The sequence below is a fragment of the Tachysurus fulvidraco genome, chromosome 9 (genome assembly GCF_022655615.1).
Source record: "Tachysurus fulvidraco isolate hzauxx_2018 chromosome 9, HZAU_PFXX_2.0, whole genome shotgun sequence".
In the NCBI taxonomy this organism is placed as follows: Eukaryota; Metazoa; Chordata; class Actinopteri; order Siluriformes; family Bagridae; genus Tachysurus; species Tachysurus fulvidraco.
This window is the reverse complement of record NC_062526.1, coordinates 22,587,675-22,609,014: the sequence shown is the minus strand read 5'-3', so window position 1 is coordinate 22,609,014 and position 21,340 is coordinate 22,587,675. Positions and strand designations below refer to the sequence as shown.

Genomic DNA, 21,340 nt, shown 5'->3' with positions numbered 1-21,340 from the left:
TCTGTAGAGTTTGATAAGATCACGGAGAATACGAGACTTGGTACAGTTTATATGGTAACTCTGGAGTATTTTCCTGATGTTTTAGACAGTCTCTTATAATGAAGATAAAAGATTTTGCAGGTAAACCATCTACATATTGGCTGAAATTATGGAATATTTTGCTATGTCTACATTTTGGTATCTTATGCTAATGATTCAATAAAAGAATCATCCCTCATGCATCTGTGCAGTGCAAAACGTTGTAATATTGGTGACCTTAGATGAAGTACAACAAATGTTAATCCACTTATTTATTTACTGTATCAGATTTGATGCTAAAGATTTTCAAAGTACGAATGAATCACTTCAAAGGTGGTAAAGAACCTTTATTTTAAGGCACCAGATCAGTTAGCATCTTTGTTAAGAAGATAGTGAACAATGGACAAATGCTAAACAAAACAAATGCTTAAACAAATGTTAGGTTTATGTGATGAGAAAAGTAAAAGCATTAAAAAGTAATAGGCAAAATGGAACTAATTATCAGCATTATTAAAAACGTTCTGAATTACTTGTCTGACATTACAGCAACCTTAGCATACTGCATCTTGTACTTTTCAAATCATCCCCAAACCTACACTTTTACCCATCTATAGTAACATAGCAACTACACTAACTGATATGCTTTTAAACAAAATTAGATTTTTAAACTTATGATACTGATATTTTTAATTCAGACAAGGCGCTCAGTATAAAAAGTCAACATTTTAAAATACTTTTGTGAATATTAATCAAAAACAAGAACTTGGTGTTTTTAAAGTAGTTTGCTTTTTAAATTTAACATTTAGCTATCAGGTCATAGGTCATCTACTTTTCTAAATGAATACCAATTGAGCTATATATTTTTTTTATAGAATAAAATAAACTGCATCTATGATAGAGACCTGCTGCTGAATGAGGTGCTACTGTAGCTGAAACTGCTGTATCTGTTACTGGATGAGTTGGAATAAGTTTGATCCACGCTGCTCCTGCGGGATCCAGTCCGAGAGCCTGGAGCAGAGCTTGGGTTTGAATTGTAAGGGCTGCTGATTCCACGTGATGATGAAGAGGCTGCAGGAAGCATGCGCACTCCTGTTTTATCTTCCAACATACAGGCATCCATGGCCTCCTTGTATGTTATCCTCAACTTTGTCTTAGGGCAGGTCAGCATCTTGGGGTGGTGACGAGTGTCCATGAGCTTCGTGGATGCTCTTCCATCCAACCAACCCATGCGTACAGCTTCGTTAAGCGTCCGTCTATGGCCGTGCTCTGGATCGAAGAGGCCTCCTGTTAAAAACTGGAACTCAAGGAAACGCTGTCCAGCCTCAAACGGTAACCATTTTTCTTTTACTGCCTCAGCTGCTGACAATTTCTTCTTGGTTTTTACATCCTCAAAGCCAATGTAGGCCTTCTGTGCAGGCTTCAGCCGATTAACCATATCATCATCAATTATGCCATTGCGGGTAGCTTCTTGAATGGAGATGCGACGGCCATTTTCCGGGTTTACAATACCACCAGTGCAGGCTTGTGCCTCTAGCAGCCGTTGTGCTGTAATAGAGTCTACAAGGCCACGCTTCATTGCTTTAAATATACTCATCTTCTCTGACTTCTCTGTGTCAAAAATGGCTCCCACTGGACTCTGCTCATCTATCAGCTCTCCAGATGATGTCAGACTAATTGACATGCTGGCAATACGTTTGGTGTTTGGTGAGGTGGGAGTTTCAACAGAGGTGATGCTTTCTCTTTTGACCGTTTTGGATGACAATGAGGATGACGAAGTGCTAAGGGGCATGTTCATGGCCATGGTTTTAGTGGTGATTGTGTCAACAAACTGCACAAGAGTAATATTCCCCGAACGATACTCATTCAAGTTGTCATTGTTGATTACACCCTTATCGAGCAGATCTTTCAAGTCGTACTGTAGGCCTGTCTTCCGATCACTGATGACCAGTTTACTGGTACCATCTGAATCAGTGACGGTTATTTCCTCCCACTCGCTTTCCTGCTTGGAAAGCTCCGCATAAGTTTCATAGTCGATCAACCCTTTCTGAAAGGCTTCATGTACCGTCATTTCCTTATTGGTGTCTGGATCTACAATAACAACCCTTGTCTTCCTTGTTGTGTTCTTTTGTGTTGATATTTTGCTTTTATCATGAAGTGGCAGAAGCACGAGGCCAGTTTTTTCATCGGTGATGCAACGACTCTTTAACTGCAGATAGGTGAGATTGTCCTGAGTGTTTGGATCAAAAAATCCCTTGGTGTCATCTCCCTCATCTTTTAAAATCTGATTCATCTCTTCACCAAAGTAGCCTTTCTTATAGGCAACATCCACATCAATTCTGTGACTTTGTTTGGGATCAATGATGCCACCACTGGCTATCTGAGCCTCCAGTAGGCGAATACCATGGCCTTTTTCAATCAGACCTCTCTCAATTGCCTGAAAAAGGGAGAGGATCTTTTCACTCCCGGGATCTTTATATCCAGTGACCGCTCTCTCAGCTGAAAGGAGCTTATCTTTGAACTCCACACCAATGAGACCTTTCTTACAAGCCTCCTCCACAGTGTAGTACTGGTTGTTGATAGGATCAATAATGAAGCCTGAAGCTGCCTGAGCCTCCAGAAGCTCCAGTGTGGTGCCAGGCCTTAGGAGACCTTCTTTCATGGCTTGGTAGATAGGCAGAATGCGTGCGTCCGCCTGATCATAGACTCCAGCAATGCAGGTGGATCCCTGCAGATAGGCTCTAAGCCTGTTCTCAATGTCTTGACTAGTCAGTTTGCCTTCTTTTAGCTGATCGATGTCTGAAGGCTCTAACAGGTTGGCCTCAACCAGATGTGACAGAGATACCTTTTCCCGTAAACCTTGTACTGGTGCCAGGGGGGCTGGTAGCATGAGCAAGCTTGTGTTTGGGTCAGCTTTGCATTGCCTCTTCAGGCTGACATAGCTAGCACTCTGATTTGTGACAGGGTCAATATAGCAATTTGGTTTCGCATTCAGGGCTTGATAAAGATTCTCATCAATTAGATTACGGTCCCTGGCGATATCCTTGGGGAGATATACACTAAGGACAGGGTCAAGAATCCCTCCGGCAGCCTCCTGTGCCTGCAGCAGACGCAGAGCTGTATCTTGATCTATCATTCCTTTTCTCATGGCTTGGCTGACTGACAGTAGTTTGGTTGTGTTTGAATCTCTATACCCAATGCAGGCAGCCTCTGCCATCAGCAGTTGTTTTTTATCCCCTTCATCCACAAGTCCATTAAGACAAGCCTCTTCCACAGTCATCCTTAAATTTGCTCTGGGATCAAGTATATGTCCCGTTGCCGCTTGAGCCTCTAACAGTTTCACTGCACTGTCTGTTGAGATAAGATTATCTTTCTTGGCCTCTGTGAATGTTAACTTTCCAGTGGGTCCGGCAAATCCTGCAATAGCTCCTGTGCCTTTGAGATTCAGCTTGATATTAACAGACACATCCTGGACAGTCTGATGGCCCTTTAGCAAGTGGTCCAGTGTTTTTTTGTCAATAACGCCACAATCGTGTAGCTGTTGGGCTGTGACTTTTTTGCGAACCCCATCGAAGACCAAAGTGGAGGGATCAACAGACATGCCAAGATACTCTGTCTGTGTGTACCTATTTACACCATTTACTTTCTGTCTTAGTCTCAGGACCTCTTCTTGCAAGGTATCTCTAAGTGAAACTAGGTTACTGCGCTCCCGCTCCAATCCCTGCACTTGGAGCTTGTAGCGCTCTTCAACTTCTTTCAGCTGGGACTGCGCCTGCTCCATACGCGTTTTCAACGAGTTACATTCTCCTTCTAGTGCCTTGCGCACTGTGATGTGCTGCTGCACATGTTCTTCCTGGCTGTGATGTTGTTTTTTCCAGGTGCTAAACTCCTTCCTGAGCCTCTCGTTCTCTTCCTGCAGCTGCTTTTTAAGGCGCAGTTCGGTCTCTAGAGACAGCTTTGTGTTTCTGAGTTCTTCCTCAGTTTTCTGCGTTCGGCTTAGATTTTCTTCAAGGGTTTTTATCTTCCGTATGTGAGCATCTCGTTCTTGTTGTAATTCGGTGCACTGAGACTGGGAAGACCGGATCATGCTTGAAGTCTGGTTTTAAAACAGAGAGATTGAGAGAGAGAGAAAAATATATGTTAACAAACAATCCAAAACAAGTACATGCCCATTAGATAAAAAAAACCTTTTTAATTATTCATATGTTGTTTAAATCATTTACTATGAGACAAGAAATCTAATGACTGTTATTTAATCATTACTGAGTGCCCTACCAGTTTGTTTCAGTGTATATTTTGATCGGTCATACCACCCAAATCCAAAAGTCAAACAAGGGAAATGTATATTATATTTGACAGGGTAATGATTTAGGAATGAACTGATTAGAGATTGAAAGGCAATGATCAAAACACTAGAAGAAACCAAAAAGAACACAGCAAAATGATTGCATGGGAATAAGTTCCTTCCATGGGAAGCTCCAGAATCAGGTACAGAAATAGACCATGAAATGAAACAGTTTTGATTACAAGAGGCCATCTGCAGAATGAGAAGTGATTGAAAAGCATGAAACAAGCTGGAAATGATCCAACAAAATGTCTGAGAAGAACTACAGTCTACGACAGTTCCAGACATTCTACAGTTGATTAGTACCTCACTGGCTTGTTTTTGGATATTCTGTATCTCCAATCGAAGCTTCTCTCTCTCCTGTGAGAGCTGTTGGATAAGTTTATCATGCTCGATGCGGGCATGTTGGCTGTTTTGAAGCTGCTGCTGAAGTGCTGTCATCTGGGTGCTCATCTCATCATCTTCATCTTGCCTGCCTTGAAGCAGCTTGTCATGCTCAAGCCGCACAGCCCGTAACTCCTCCTCTATTCTGAGACGCTCTTTGGTGAGTGTCTCTGTGAGCTTCTTCATACGCTCTGTATCAGCGATGCTCTCGTTCAGAGCTTTGGTTTTCTCTTCCATGTTTCTTTGCAAAGCCTGAAAGCGCTGGTTGGCCTCGGAAACTCGACCTTGCTCCTGAACCAACTGAAGCCTTAAAGCTTTCATTTCAGCATCCAGCGTAGCTAGACGCTGACCGGATGTGCCCTGCTCTTTTGTTTTATGGTCAAGAGCGTCCTGTAGCTTTTTGCGCTCTTCTTCAGATTTCGTGGCCTCCATGCTAGCGTCCTCCAGACTCTTTCGTAAAGTGTTGATGGTGGAGGTGTACTCACGCATAGCTTGGTTTGTCTTCTCGAGCTGAGCTTCGGTCTTCCTGCGCTTGGAAGCTTCCTCTTGGGCTGCTTTTAATTGCTGATTCAACTGCCCATCCATTTGATTCAGCTCTTCCTGGAGCTCTTGAACCCTTGTCTGAAGGTGTGCAATATTCTGTTCTGCCCGGTTTCGCTCATTGCCTTGGGTTTCCACCTCCATACGGAGGATACTTAGTTCTTGGTGTGAAGAACGAAGTTTGATCAGTTCCTGACTACAAGTTGTATGTTTAGCATGGAGGTCTGCTAGCTCCTTCTGCAGATGGCCATTCTCTGCCTCCAGTGCTCTCCTCTTCTGCACCTCATCATAAAGTGACTGTTCGAGGCTGGATATCTGACCGCTCTTCTCCTGCAGAGACTTTGTCGAGTTGGCTTGCACTTCCTTCCATCTACTTTCTTCTGCACGCTGCTGACTGAGAAGGAGCTGTATCTGAGCCTCCAGCTCAGTCCGTTTTCTTTCTTCTTCTGTGCCTGCAGTGATCTGTTGCTGAAGCATTGCCTCGGTGTGCCTTCTTTGAGCCTGTTCCTCACTAAGAGCAAGCTGCAACCTCCTCAATTCCTCCTGCAATTTCTTCCGTTCCCCCTCTACCCTGTCATATTCCATTTGCATCGTCAAGGAGTCATCCTTCCGCTGCTGTGAGAGCTTCTGTATGTTTGTTTGTGTTACGAGGATCTGGGACTCGTAGGTCTGTTTGACCTCTCTTATTTCAGTGCTATGCTGCTGCCTTACCTTAGCCATCTCCATCTGTGTCTGTTTCAGGTTCTGTGTCTCCGCCTCCAACTGCCTCCGCAAACGCTCGATCTCCCGTGTCCGATCGGACACCGCCTTCTCCAACTCGATTTTGGCCCAGTTGGCCCCCTCCAACTCTTTTAGTCTTTTCCGCATGGCTTCCTCGTGTTCTTCCTGTTGACTGTTATACCTATCCTCCACAATTCTTCTATTTCTCTTCTCATCCTCCACAAGCAATTTGTGACGGTTCAGCTGCTCCATGAGCTCATGTAGGTGGTTCTGAGAGGAGCTCAGGTTCGCCTGCGCTGTGCTGCACTGTAGAACTTGGCTTCTCTTCACCTCCTCCAATGCAAGAAGGTGCTCCTGAGATTCGTCCAGCTTAAGCTGGTACTGTGAGAGTGCCTCTCGCATTGAAGCATTCTTAGCATCACGGTCCTCTATGTCTGCTCTCAAGAGCCTTAGCTCCTCTTCAAGCAAATCTATCTTGGTGTTCCGCATCTAGAAATAAATTACGGGAAAACGTATCGAATTAGGGTCAGAGATCACAAACAACTAATTGCTGACAAGATCTACAATCTCAAGTGCATTTAACATACCTTGAGCTCTTCCAAGTTCTTCAGCGAGTCTCCGAGAGATTTGCAATAATCACTTGAAAGTGTAAGTAACTCTAAATAGCGACCATGCAAAGAAGAAACCTGAAACACAAAAGGTACATAAGGAACCTGAATAGCAGACAAAATTTCATAGTTCATACTTGATCTTAATTAAAAGTTTGTACCTCCTGTATCACAAGTGTAGATGGAGACTGCAGCATGGTTCTCTTTATGGGAATGTTGAGTAGGGTTTCTAGCCCAGCACTGTAAGATGCCAAGCCAAGCTCGTAGTTCTACGTAGTAATACGTTTTCAAAAATGTGTTAGTTTTGTGTTGGATTTGCATATGCCATTACAAAAACATTGACATTTGTTAAAAAGAATATCTTCCTTATACCTTGATTGTATTAACACAAATGTCACCGTCTCTCTGTACAGCTTCCACAGTCTCCCTCTTTCCTGTTATCTCCGAATTCAGTGCCTAAGGAAATTATATAAACAGTCTACACTTAAAAACTGATAAATGATAATTAACTGCAGTTTGCAGATATTGTTATGATTTACCAGAAAAGAAATATCCAGTAATGTAAGCAATATGGTCATTCAGCATGTCTGGCCTCTTAATTTCACGTAGCTCTAAAATAGACACTGCGGCATATTTCATATTATTAACATCCACAAGATCACTGAAATAAATTATTTGTTGATGATGATAAATGAAACAAGGCTCATGTGTCTCTTCTCTCTGACAAAATCATCATATTATTAATTCTATTTAGTATTTTAAGGTAGTCAGGGTTTCCAGCACCACTTTGTAGTTCGGGTGGCCCGCCTAAGCTGGGAAACCCTACCACCTTAACTAGGTCATCCAAAAAAATAAAAAATTCCTCTGCACAAAAGGCCGTCAAGTGCATATCGGAGAATAGCGCGGACGCGCCACATGGCCGAAATGAGAGAAAGACGTGGTCCGTCTCTGTCTGGAGGATAACTAGCCAGTTGATACAACGCGTGTCCGTGAGAACTGTAAGTGGACTTATGTTTTGGGTTTATTTAAGCCTGTTATTGTATTAGTCTATAGTTCTTGCAAATTTAAAGTTACCTAGTTGGTGCTTTTGTTGTTTGAGTTCTTCACCTGCTAGCTAGGATCTGGGACTCGTAGTTTACTACAGGTAGTTTACCTGTTTTTAATAATCGTTAAATGTAGTACAGAGTCTGTGGTCTCTCTCACAATGAAGCAAATTTTTGTAACGTTACCATTAGTTTATTTACATTTTTTTCGAAATCAATCATGCCACTCAATACAAAGTCAAAAAAACTTTGCTGTCAAGCTAATGTACCTATGTAATGTAGCTTGTAGTGTAAAGCAGAGCCTTGATTTTGCTTAGCTGAATTTTTTTGTACAGTAACTTGTACTACCTTCTGTTGGTTAAGGAGTTTGTTGAGGACCGAGAGGTCATCTGTCCTAGTGGTCAGCTGAGCATCTATACGGCTTTTAGTGTCACCGATCCAGGCACTGAGAGCGGAGCTTGAGTTCAGGTAATGCTTTAGCTGCTGCAAGTATGTGTCCAGATCCCCAAATCTAAAAGAAAAATAATTAACCCTCAATAATTTAGTCAAAAATGTACATAGGAATATTCACATAGAAATACTCAAAAAGCGTTCATCTTGCCTGCTGTTAATCTGCGTCTTAATGCGCTTCCAACGGTCTGACAGCTGCTTTACATGCTCGCTGTACAAACAAAGGTCCACGTCACACCTGTGACGGTTCTGATCAATTTGCTCGTTGCACTGTCGAGCCTTAGTTAACTCTTCCTCCAGTGAGCACAACACACCTTCTTTCTGATCTAGAGCAGACCTCATAAGCTGGGAAGCAAAATGAAATGCACGGTCACTGATTCTGAAACCATGAACACCATAAAATCCACATTCGAGCAGATTTTAGAACTTACCCTAAGAGTGCTCTGGTACTCTTGGACTTCAGCCGGGTCCAGTGACGTCGTCTCTCTCTCAGTGAGTCGAGCTTCATAAACCTTCACCACGTCCTCTGCCTGCAGTACAGTCTGATGCAAAGACTTCAGAGCCTTTAACCTGAGCGCATAAAGTGTAAGAGTTTGATTTGGGAACCATACATTTCTTTTGTTCTTTTTTTAAAGCCAGATCTTCTGTATGATTTCTACCTTAGTAGATAAGCGGGAGAGTGAGATCCCAGCCGGTCCAATCTCTGGCTGATCAGGTCGAGTTGGCTTTGGATGTACTGAGCTTTATCCGTGTCTTTCATTCCTACTAGTTCCGTGAGCGTTTGCTCTTTTAGGCTCTGAAACTCTTCTCTGAGCGACTCCACTTCCTTCACCACTGCCTATGTTGTACACCATGATGACAAAATAAGCACAGATGGTGTGAAGTTCATTTTTGTTCAGCTGCTATCAGATTTGATCTGATGGGTTTTTTGGGGGGATTTTGAGCATTTCATAAACAAAGATATTTAAAACAAGGGACAAAGAAAAAAAAAAACAATGATTGGCCAAAGCTCATCTAGTTAGCTTGGATAGATAATCAGAGACATTCCTCTTTGCAAATATTCTGCAAGTTCACACATACAGTCCAGTTCTGTACTGAAAAGGTACCGTAAATAGTGACATGTCCAATGGAGTTTCCAAAATGTAGACTATTAAAGGTAGGGTCTCCGATTTTTGAGAGATGCTTCAAAAAACCGAGTCGGGCCGAAAACTAAACTAAAATCAAAACAAATGTGTAGCCAATGAGCAGAAAGGGGCGTGTCTTGTCAATATGGGTGGAGAGAGTGTTCAGTGCGGATGTGTGACATTAGCAGAAAGCGGTTTTAACATTGACATGGAGGATAAAAACAAAGAAAGCGAAGAAAGGCTTAGGATAAGGCAAGAAGTAGGGCTTATTAATATAGGATCAGCTTTCCAGCGCTAGAGAGAACTGAAGGAGCAGGAAGTTGGTGCATATTCACAGATTGGAGTTTCCCGAGTCAATAACTCCTGAGCTAAACACCGTTACTACACAAATAACACCTCTTTTCTATCGTAGTAATGTAGAGAGGCAGCTACAACCGCGTTTGTGTAGTAACAGCGTTTAGCTCAGGAGTTATTGACTCGGGAAACTCCAATCTGTGAATATGTGGCCGACTTTACTTAAGACGCCGAGGCGCTTTTTTTCTTCTCGATAGGTGAGTAACGTTGGTTTTGCTTTGTTTGTTTATCTGCAATCGTATTGTTCTTCCCTTCAGCTATGATAAAAACACATTTCTTTCCATTAGTTGCCTGGGTTACGTATGTATGTGTGGGCGGAGCTATCGATACAGGGGTGGGACCCATTTGGGTTAGGGGTGTGTTTGTTTTGGTGATTTTTTTAAATGTCAACATTGGCTTTCAAAACCTTTAAATTGTGTGTATTAATCTGTTTTAATGTTGACTGTGTGTTTGTGTGTGCGATCTAGCTATGCTTTGTACCATGTAAGGAGGTCTTTGACTGTGTGTTAGTTTTACCTGTGTGCCAGTGATAAGACTGGTGCATTGTGCTGGTGCATCCTGTCCCACTGGGATGTGCTGGTGTGTAATGACAGCAGACTCCATGGCTTCCAGCTTCAGTTGCAGGGCATGCAACTCGCTGAGCACGTTTACACCAGATGAAACCTTTGCACCGTGGAGAACCGGTGAGGACTGCACATTCACGGAAGCATCCACGACCACCTCCTGCTGGCCGGCTGAAAAAAAAAAAACACGGAAAAAAAATAAATAAAGCAAAATGCGAAAGTTTAAAGTAGCCTGAGTGCAGTTTATACTGTACATGTTCTCACCATAGGATGGGAGCTCTACGATCAACTGATTGTAGCGTTTCTGGGCTCCGATGTACTGGTTCTCGATGGCTCTCTTGTCCTCGTCTACAAACATCTCAGAACCCAAGCAGTTTCTCTGGTACTCCTTATAGTGAGAGTCCAAGCTCTTTATCATGCTGCGGTACTCCTCAGGACGCATTTGAGCCAGCTATTACACACAAAAACAGATTCAATAAATAAATAATAATAATAAATAATACTTTTGGGCTGCAACAGTATTCTGAACAAAGACAGTCTAAGGATTAAAAAACAGTCTAAGGATTATATTAAAATGTATAAACTGAACCCGAAAACTAAATATAGGTGTGTGTTAGAAGTGAGTTACCATGGAGATTGTGAGGGAGTTGATGCGGCTGATGTCGTACAGGCAGTACTGCCAGGAGATGAGGCTCTTTATGTTGATGAAGAGCTGGTTCCACACTGCCTGAAGGGCCTCATAATACTGCTCATTCCTGCAAAGCAACACGTACGCAAACGTTCGTGCATCATACATCGTGTTAAAGGATAAAGATTTGGGATGCGTGTTCAAAATCGCACCACTGCCATGGTGCTACCCCTGGGCCCTTGAGCAAGGCATTTAACCCTCAACTGCCCAGTTGTGTAAAATAAAATGCATGCTCTGGATAACACTTTGCCAAATGCTGTAAATGTAAATATGATGCACGTGACAGTGTTGGGTTGATCATCCGTACTTGTTGGCGAGGCCGATGGACAGTGGGTTGGGTGGAGGAACTAGCAGGCAGACAGAAGGCACCTCCATATCCAGGCCCCCGGGTCCAGTTACAAGCCATTTACTGCGCTCTGAGTTATCCTTTAGAATGCCAACATCACCTTTACAGATGACCTTCTGCTCAGAAGGACAGGAAGAAGAGCAGAAGAAGGGAAATAAGGGAAATTTGAGAGTCAATACATAGGATTTGACTGTACATATGTACAGTATGTGCAGTAGTGTGTGTTTGCATGTGTTACCTGATCTTGTCTGAAGTCACACAATGCCTGTACATTGACAGGGCTGTTACTCTCCTCTGGGTTTCTTGGTCTTAGTCGCACAATACTCTTAGATCTACTGACCAGATGCTGCACCCGTTGCTTGTGCTCGGTCAGATACTCCTGCTCTTTCTGATGACACACGAACATAACAATATCAAACATTTAAGCAGCTGTCCGGTGTGTGTGTGTGTGTGTGTGTGTGTGAGAGAGAGAGACCTCTAGGCCTTTAAGCAGTTCTTGTAATTTCGGCAGAGGCGTTATTTTGTCACAGGTGAAATTCTTGCGGATGACCTCATGCTGTTGCTGTAGTTTGGTATATATTTCATTTGCTTCTGTGAAGAACTGAAAAAGAGGTGGGTTGTGGGTAAATGTACACATAATTAATAACGTTACAAATGTGAGTATCATCAAGTCGGCCTAAGCAACACCTTCTTTTAAAAATTCTCTCTTTTTTTGGCGTTAGATCTGTGATTTAACTACGTCTAAAAAAAAATCTACTTGGAAGATTCTCCTCAACCCCGAATTCAGCATATGGTATCGCTTCTATGACCGTCAAAAGTAAATAAAACATTTATTTAATTTGCTTTAATTGCAATATTTATAGTTCATAAATATAAATAAATAAATAAACAAACAAACACAGAAATAGAATGAAATAATACCGTTCCGAAAACTCGTCACAGTACGCAATAAAATAAACATTTATAAATCATCATAGTCACCTTGGACCTGGATCTGGAGCTGATAATAGTATTTCTTTTAAATGATTATAAATTATAAAGTATAAAATATGGCAATTAAATCTAATGAAATATTCCTTTTTGGGAAACAAACTAAATATTATTTACATCCAGTAATGAGCATGGGTTTATTTGATTCCCATGCTGTCTAACACTAAAACAACACACAACCATGTTAGAAAAAAAAAAAAAAACCCTGCTAATTGTTCATTGGTTACATCCCTGGTGCAGACGATTTACCTGACTGTAAGTTGCGTTCTCTTTTAGATGCACATGAATGCATTTGGTGATTTGGAGAAGCCAGCTCCACTGGGTCTGGAGAGTCTCCATGTAAGCCTAGGAGAACATGAGGGCTGAGTTGGTTATGGAGGACATGCATGTGTATATACGTATGAAGGAAGAAAATGAACGAATGCATCAGTAGACAAACAAACAAAAAAACAAAAAGTCCTGTGCAGAAAGAAAGCAAGTACTTACCTCAATTTTGTCTGATGCAGGGTGGTTGCTTGCCAGAAGATTGTCCACTTTCACTTTCAGTTTATTCAAATGTTTCTCTTTCTCCTCCAAGTCACTCATTAACCTCTGGTTAAAAAAAAAAGCAAGGAGAAAGAATGATCATGTGGGAAGAAGATTTATGGATATGTGTCTATGTATGGCTGCTTGTGCCGTCTTACCGAGTAGCTCTCCTGCTTCTTGGGGATGTAGACGTCAATGTTTTTGTTGCCCCAGTCGAACATCAGTTCCTCCTCTTCTCTATCGTTTACCCACATGAGCTCTCGAGTGATCTCAGTGATGATGTTCTGAAGCTCGTTCAACTGAGCGCCACGTTCAAACGACATTTTCTGCAAAAACGGAGGAAACACACATGTCTGGAATCCTGAAGGCTATGCTATAAGATCTCGTGCTAGATTTGAAATCCTTCCGGAGTGCAGAGTCATTCTAAATACAATACGATTAATTACTACACCCGATCTAATGTGGTGTATTTGCACCCCTTCTCAGTTGTTTCAGTTCTTTATACTTTTGGAAAAAGTAACTGCCTTCTTAGTTACTTAGTTACTAGTTGCTACAAAAAACATTGAGAATTAGGTTCAGTTACACATCAAGGTTTGATTGCTGCCAGTCTTTGTGAATTGCAATGTGAATTTGGGATAAAAGTCTCGACAAGGAACACACTATGCAATGCAGAGATCAGAAGAAGGATGGAGAAGGTTTCAAAGCCACAATGAGAGCCATTATCTCCAGAAGGAAGAACAAACACAGAAGTGAAGACCAGCCTAGCCGAAATTCCTCTAAGAAAGAGCACATTATTGACTCATCCAGGAAGTCAGAAAAGATCCCAGACAAACATCCAAGAAGCTGCAGGCCTTGTTTGCCTCTTACAAGGTCATCATTCATGATCGAAAGAGAATCTAGGCTTGAAATGGAATCAATAGGAGAGTCGAAAGAAAGTCGAAAAAAAAACACTGCTAAATAAAAAGAACAGAACCACCTTGATGAACGAACACCAAGATTATCGAGAGAAAGTCGAATGCCAACTGTCTCCAGTTACATCTGGCTTAAAGCTAACAGCGTTTTCTATAACGGAAACATTAGAAACATGGTGGTGGTAGTGTGATGTTCTGCGTTTGCTTTGTTGTGATTGGTATATCTGCTTTCTTCCAGCTCATCAGTGAACTGAATCTCAAGCACAATTAAAGTTTTACAAGACAACAAACCAAAGCATAAGAGCAAATCCACCTCCACACGAACAGCTCAAAAGAAACAGGGGGGAAAAAATGGTTTTGGAGCAAGTAAGACGGCAATAAGAGTTGAGCAAAAAATTTCCAGAGCAATCTGATCTCCAGTTATCAGAAGCATTTGGTTGCAGTTGTGGCAGTTATTAAGTTTAGGAGGGCAATTACCTGTTCACACGGTTGATATTGGGGTTGCGTAACCGTTTTTCGTCCAGGAAACGATTTAATCATTTACAGTCTGTTTTGTATTCCCTCATTTTCTCTTTGTCTTATCTTACACTTTGCATAAGACACTGAAACCATTTACTGTGGCAAAAAATACAGGTCATAAACAAATCCTTTATCACAACACCGCATGACCTATATAAAAGCTATATAAGTACTGCTCAAGTTGAGAGGTGAGTCGTTTTAGAGCCTACCTGTAGGCTGTCCCATTCCTGCTCCAGCATGTGCAGGCTTCCCTTGTCTCTTCTGTCTCTCTGTAACAAGGGCAAAGGCCTTTATATATCTTTATTGCATGAGTGTTTTGATGGTTGATCATTTTGATAGGTTGTGTCATTTATTTGCCAGTAAAGTAGATCTGAATAACCAAAGGAGAAGGAAATGGTTGCTTTTTTTATTTTTTATGTGTATGTAAACAATGTGCTGTTAGAATGTTATAGCTAGAGTCTTAGCATCTAGCATCTACAGGGCTACAGGTCAAGTGTCACGCATTGAGAGTGACAAGTCACGCATTTGGGTCTTTTCTCACGTTCTCCCACCACACTGTATTTCTCACGCAGAAAAACTTTTTGACTATTTATCATATATTTAATAAGCCGCAGCGCCCAAAATGTATCAGTCCGCACCGCTGTCTCTATGGAAACGGGAAGGAACCAAGCGCGTCTCAGTTCTTAGACGAGCCTGACACTTATCAGCCAATCAAAAAAAAGAGGCTACACAATAGCCAATCAGAAAATAGCACTATCTGGGTAAGATTTAATGTAACAACCAATGAAAAAAATTGGGGTTGCGGGTGGGATGGAGATGTCACGCTTGCCTGTCTTCAAAACTTGAGAGCCCTGCATCTAGCATCAAGAGATCCGGGAGTCTCAGGGAGTGTTTCCTTGCCACGGTTATCTCTGGTTTGCTAATTAGGGATAAATATAAATTCAAATTTTGTCAGTTTTCTGAAAGGCTTCCTTTTCGACAATGTCCAATTTCGAAGTTTAAAGTTGGATTAAATTGAGACAAGGGTCGCATGCTGTCTTTACCCATTTGCGGTTGCTAATGCTGCATATATGCAAATAAGCCAGGGTTTTGAAATGTACTGTGTGAAAGGTCAGATTGCGAATAGCCAGGATTAAATGTTAACCCTAAGTAAAGTATGAGCAGTTTTGAGGTCAGACAAGATAAACCAGGTTTACAATGATAAAGGGGTTAAGAGTTACTAAGACTCCCTGAAGACTGTGTGTGTGTGGGTGTTAAACTTACTAGTTCAGCCTGAGCTCTTTCCACTTCCGCACTTCTCTGGATAGAGCTGTGGAATCTGTTGTGATTCGTTATCTGCTGCTCTATGATGACGGGATCGTCTCCCCAAGGTGATGTCTCTATCAGACGCTAGAAAATGATGGAAGAGCCTCGTGTGAGAAAGCGGGAAAGAAATCTAAACCGGTTATGAAAGTAAACTGTAAATGTGTGGTTGGGTAAACTTTGCGAGCTAATTGCTAGGTGTGTATTACTGCACTCCTTAATAGACGGAGGCTTATTTACTTCTGAAAATAAATGAGACTTAATTGAGGGTGGAATTGTTTACAACTGCAACAGAACATGTGATAAAAGAAAGGATGGGACTTTTCTTGCAGATGTTCCAGTAGGTTAAATGTATCGATAAATGTTTAATAAGCGTTAGGTATCCTTTATTAATAAATAAAAAAACTGGAACCATATGTACGAAAATGTAAGAAAAAACACTTTGCATTTTGAAAGAAAAAAAAAAGAAAAAGAAAAGAATAATAAATAAATAAATAAATAAATAAATAAATAAATAAATAATAACAACAACATGCCATGCCATCTTTCTTTTATACGATTAAAAAATCCGCTTTATCGTATTGCGTGTTGTAAGATAAAAGACAAGAGAAGACAATAAAAAGTCTATGTAATGTGCCTGAAGATATACTAGCTATTCACATGTTGGGAGGGGGGTGGAGGTTGGTGCAGGTCATGTGACTTGGCAGTAATTCTCTTTGACAAGAGGGAGGGGGGAAAATTTACAGCATGTGTTGAAGGAAAAGCTCTTCTGTTTTTGCCTCTCTGTAATGCAAATGATCCCATTCTGTCTTATGTCATTAAAAAAAAACAAAAAAACGTTCAGAGCGAGTTACTAACCCTGTGGATAGGACGCATGCGTCGAATGGGTGGGTGTATTATTTGCCTGCTTCTGTTCTGGGAGCTTTAGGAGAAGTTTTGTTCAAGAAAGACTGTACTGCACTGTCACGAAATTCCTGGATTTACAGTCAGTTTTTTTTGTTTTAAAGGGAAGTGATGGCACTGTGCCTGCATGGGCTTGAATACAGACCCTTCTTTGTTGTGTGGATGCACATTTATTCTCTGAAGAATGTTGTTTGGCAGCTCCAAAGGAGAAAAAATAAAACGGAGGGAAAAGACTGTGTGCCTCTTTCCCTACACCTCCCTGGCTCGCTCACTCATCCTTTGCTGGATATGAAAGGCTGCTGAGAATTACTAACGATCCACTTTACCTTCTGTTGGGTGATCCATGCGATGGCATCTTGGAAGTTTCTGTCTGCCTCATCCCAGCCCATGCTGCCCGCGCTGCCTCGGCTCTTCCTCTGCAGAGAGCCGCCCATAGCCGCGTGGACTGCTCTTAGATGCTCTGTGCACTCCTCCACACTGGGCACAAAATTACAGTGGACTAGTGTGTAGATAGCTCCTCTGGCTTTATTTTTTATAATAAAAAAAACTGAGTGCTTTACTTCTTTTTAATCACAGATTTAATTAGTAATCAAATAACTCAGAATATAAAACATCTGAATTTGGAACAGCCATATCGTACGAGATCGGTGTCATCCGCACGCAGGGAAAGTTCCTCGTATATACACTCGGATGAAAATTCCCATCATGCATTTGTCACTTCTGCTATACTCGGTACAGCGTACAGTTTTCTCACTACCAAACATGACCCGGGTTCTATTCCTGTGGGAATGGGAATGCCGTTTCTACAATTTCATAGTAAGCGACAATTTAAAAAAAAATTTTAAAATCAACCGGTGAGCGTCGGAAAGCTTTACGGCTTCTTCTTGAAAAGACGTGAGAAGGTAGTTTCTGGTTTGCTGAAGCTTGGGATAGAAAATGATGCACTGAAGTCATTTTTTCCCCCTTTGTCTGTTGATTTAAAGTCAAACATTAAATCAACAGACAATATCAAATTATTCATTCATTCATTCATTCATTCTCTACCGCTTATCCGAACTACCTCGGGTCACGGGGAGCCTGTGCCTATCTCAGACGTCATCGGGCATCGAGGCAGGATACACCCTGGACGGAGTGCCAACCCATCGCAGGGCACACACACACTCTCATTTACTCACACACTACGGACAATTTTTCCAGAGATGCCAATCAACCTACCATGCATGTCTTTGGACCGGGGGAGGAAACCGGAGTACCCGGAGGAAACCCCCGAGGCACGGGGAGAACATGCAAACTCCACACACACAAGGTGGAGGCGGGAATCGAACCCCCAACCCTGGAGGTGTGAGGCGAACGTGCTAACCACTACGCCACCGTGCCCTCCTAATATCAAAATTATATTAATTTAAAAAACAATAATTAACATCATCAACTCAGCTACATTTATATATTGTATTTCGGTTCAGAGAGGTTTTTGTTTTTTAAACAGAAAACAGCTTGTAAATAAATCTATAACTGGATGTCCTTGGTGCAAGTGTCATTAACACCCATTATAATTATGACTTGAGACTGTAACTTATTAAATGTGGTGTATTTCCCCCATATTCACTGTGTGTAACGTATTTATATGCAAGTATACGCTTTTCTAGCTTATTCACAGCTGCATTTTGAGGCCTGTGGTAACGATTATTCAGCGTTTAACACAGGTGTTATCCAAACAATGCTGTGTGAGAACAGACAAAGAGGCTTGGAGAATGTGGGCAGTGCATAGCAGTGTTCTGTCTCGTCTGTGAGGTGTGCTAGCTTCTTTTTTTTTCCACGGCTTGTCTTTAGTCTGGAAACATTTTGCGCATGCTTTAGCAAAGTCCTTCTTTTATTTTTTTTTTCTCTACAGTTTGAAAACAGGCCAAATATTTCTGTGAGACAGTATGATATATCTGTATGGTGTATACTGTAGGTTCTAGCAAAGAGACCAGGCTTGTGTTTATGTATATACGTGTTTGTGGTTGTGTCTGTATGTGTGTGTATGTATATCTCACATCATCAGCACACTGTCGTTAGACTGGCCCATGTTCATAAGATCCAGAGCAAAACCTTTAAGCTGCTCAATAATGTCTCTGGCAGACATCATGCAGTGATCTGCTTCTGCTGCAGCCCGCACTCTATCTGTGTCCTGCAACAATGACACACATCAATCCATAACACACACATTCACTATATGTTGTCCTCACACACATACACTCTCACACACACACACTCTCACACACACACACTCTTGCACACACCCTCTCTCACTCACTTTCTCACGCACACACACACTCACACACACACACTCACACACACACACTCACACACACTCACACTCACACACACTCACACTCACACACACTCACACTCACACACACACACACTCACACACACACACACTCACACACACACACACACACACTCACACACACACACACAATGTAAAAGAAAGCATGGTAGCAGGTGGAACTGCAGACTCCACTCACCGTTTGTAAAATAAACTCTGCTTTTTGAAGGAACTCTTGGCATTGGCTCTGGAGTATAGAAGCTCTCTGATAGATGATAACATGACGGGGAGGGCTAAAGAGAAGAAAGTTTTAAAGAAAACAAAAGTTTATTGCAGAAAAGCTTGCACAAACATGCAGAAAGATAATTATAGCTGTGAGAAAACCCTATCATTACTGAAATCCAGAGTTTTGGTCAATTTGTACACACTCTCTCTCTCTCTCTCTCTCTCTCTCTCTCTCTCTCTCTCTCTCTCTCTCTCATGATTAGATGTGCAGCCTGGCTGTTATCAAACATTCTATTTTTGACCCATTGCTTTGATCCCTATGTCTAATGTGCAACACCACGGAGTAAGACTCCTACACACGCCTAGTAAAGTACAAAGTTTCTGTTTTACTTTCCCTCCAAGAATATGAACTCATAAAATAGTAAGTGGTAAGTGCAAACTTGCTTGGCTTGTGTGCAGGGACTTTTGCACTTACTGACAATTACTTAAATCTTTCAGCTATTTTCAATTTTAAGGTGTCAAACTTCAACATTTTAAACACTCACAGTAGACCTGATAATAATTCAGGACTGGTATAAGCATGTTTAAAAGCAATGCGTGTTTAATACTGAATACTATTTAAAAAAGAAAGAGAGAGAGCGAGACAGAGAGACATGAGGCCTGAGCTGAAAATAAGAGTCCTGAAACACTGACACACATCAATCTATAACACACACACTCACTATATGTTGTCCTCACACACACACACACACACACACACACACACACACACACACACACACACACACACACACACACACACACACCCTATTTAAAAATACTGGTTAACATTCACTCCAAAAGTCTACTAGGGTAAAAGGAAGTGTAACTTCCTTGTTTTTAAGTGGAATTATTAACCAGGTTTGATTCCCTCCATGCAGTTCGCTACTATGTCATGATTTACAGGAACTGCTGAAAGGGCAGACTACAGTGAAGCCAAAAGAATTTGCACGCTATGCACTTTCGTATTTAATAAACTCAAGCTGAAATTGCTGCTGCTACATTAGTACTGTTAAGAACCACTGTTATTTTCCATGGTTTATACAGAATTAACAATAAACTCATAAGGATTTATACATGAACATAAAGAATCAACCATGAAATAGTGTGTGAATATAAAACCCTTCAGAGATATCTGTAAAAGTGGATGCATGTTATAAGATAAAACTGCAAAGGTTATTTATTAATAGAGACATTATAATAATCTGTAACATATACAGTTATTACTATACAATAATATATAACAATGTAAATATATAAATTGTTAATTTTTTTATGTCATCCACACACAGGGAAAGTTCCTTGTTTACACACTCGGATAAAAATTCCCACACTTTCTCATACACTCTCACTGACACACTCTCGCTGACACACAAACACTCGCACACACACACAAACACTCGCACACACACACAAACACTCGCACTCACACAAATACACACAAACACACACACACACACACACACACACACACACACACACACACACACTCTCTCTCTCTCTCTGAAAGTGGATGCATGTTATAAGATGAAATTGCAAAGGTTATGTAGACATTATAATAATCTGTAACATGTACAGTTACTAAAATACAATGCATAACAATATATATAAATTGTTTATTTTTTGACCATCAACAGATAATTTATTGTGTAAACTGGTAAGAAAACACCACAAGCACCTGGTGAAAAAAAAAAAAAGCCAGGAAACTGAATCCAGAGTCTAGATAAGATCTAGGCTTTATTCTGGACTCTATTTAAATAGCAATGTTTTAAATCAGGTGGGTTTTATTTTCAACACCAAAGTGTTTTCCAGAAAGATAAAAGAAAACAAAAAACAAAAACAAACAAACAAACTTTAAAAGCCACTTGGACAGATGTGAAAGTAACCACATTAATGGGTGAAGATCAAAGTACTCACCCCTGTCCTCCACCCATGGATCCTCTGGAGAAGGTGTAGTTGTAGTCCTCATTGTGTTCCTGCCCGAAACCATTACCGCCGAACTGATAATTAGTGACTACGATGTCGCTCCGTGAGCTGCTGGGGCGCCGAGTGAGAGACTGCAGCCCCCTCTGGGACCCGTAAACACTCATGACTTCATCCACAAAACACACCAACAACGAAGAAAACACAAGCAACGTTCAGCAGGTCCGCTTAAAACGTTACAGCGTCACACCGAAAGCTCTCTGGCTACAAACTAACTTCACTGTCCACACACACAAACCCCGCCTATTTCCGCGTCATCAAAAGGGATGACTCCTCCCCCTTTCCCTTTGTACAGCTCTTTCCTTTTTTTTTCCCCCTATACATTTACAGCATTTAGAAGACACCCTTATCCAAAGTGACCTATTTATTTCAGTTCATACATCTGAGCCATTGAGGGTTAAGGACTTTGCTTAGGGGTCCAAAAGTGGCAGCTTTGGTGGACCTGGGATTCG

The 21,340-nt window shown here is 41.4% G+C and overlaps 1 protein-coding gene across 3 annotated transcripts; it reads right to left on the bottom strand.

The window, feature by feature from the left end:
* Nucleotides 1-350: 350 nt before the first annotated feature.
* wu:fi04e12 (desmoplakin) lies at nt 351-21,123 on the bottom strand. Of its 3 annotated transcripts, none has more exons than XM_027177122.2 (24): nt 20,823-21,123; nt 18,841-18,934; nt 18,367-18,500; nt 16,657-16,807; nt 15,389-15,514; nt 14,335-14,394; nt 12,854-13,021; nt 12,657-12,761; nt 12,420-12,515; nt 11,656-11,781; nt 11,419-11,568; nt 11,142-11,296; nt 10,775-10,901; nt 10,411-10,597; nt 10,100-10,317; nt 8,765-8,943; nt 8,537-8,675; nt 8,257-8,450; nt 8,004-8,166; nt 6,985-7,068; nt 6,774-6,881; nt 6,592-6,690; nt 4,667-6,493; nt 351-4,111 (listed from the first exon to the last, which is right to left on the bottom strand). In XM_027177122.2, exons 1-24 carry the CDS (start codon nt 20,993-20,995, stop codon nt 908-910), a joined length of 8,067 nt encoding a protein of 2,688 aa, XP_027032923.2. In that variant the 5' UTR covers nt 20,996-21,123; the 3' UTR covers nt 351-907. The 3 variants fall into 3 exon arrangements, with proteins under 3 accessions (XP_027032923.2, XP_047674111.1, XP_047674110.1); XM_047818155.1 differs by having other exon boundaries at nt 5,996-6,493; nt 20,823-21,122; XM_047818154.1 differs by having other exon boundaries at nt 10,100-10,597.
* Nucleotides 21,124-21,340: the final 217 nt, after the last annotated feature.

Bases quoted from the DNA above. Each gene is read 5' to 3' on its own strand.
- wu:fi04e12 (XM_047818154.1), bottom strand. From the start codon at position 20,995: ATGAGTGTTTACGGGTCCCAGAGGGGGCTGCAGTCTCTCACTCGGCGC. The intron at 15,515-16,656 runs GTAAAGTGGATC...ATCATTTTCTAG, and splicing joins CATGGATCACCCAACAGAAG to CGTCTGATAGAGACATCACC. The intron at 11,569-11,655 runs GTCTCTCTCTCT...GTGTGTCATCAG, and splicing joins AACTGCTTAAAGGCCTAGAG to AAAGAGCAGGAGTATCTGAC.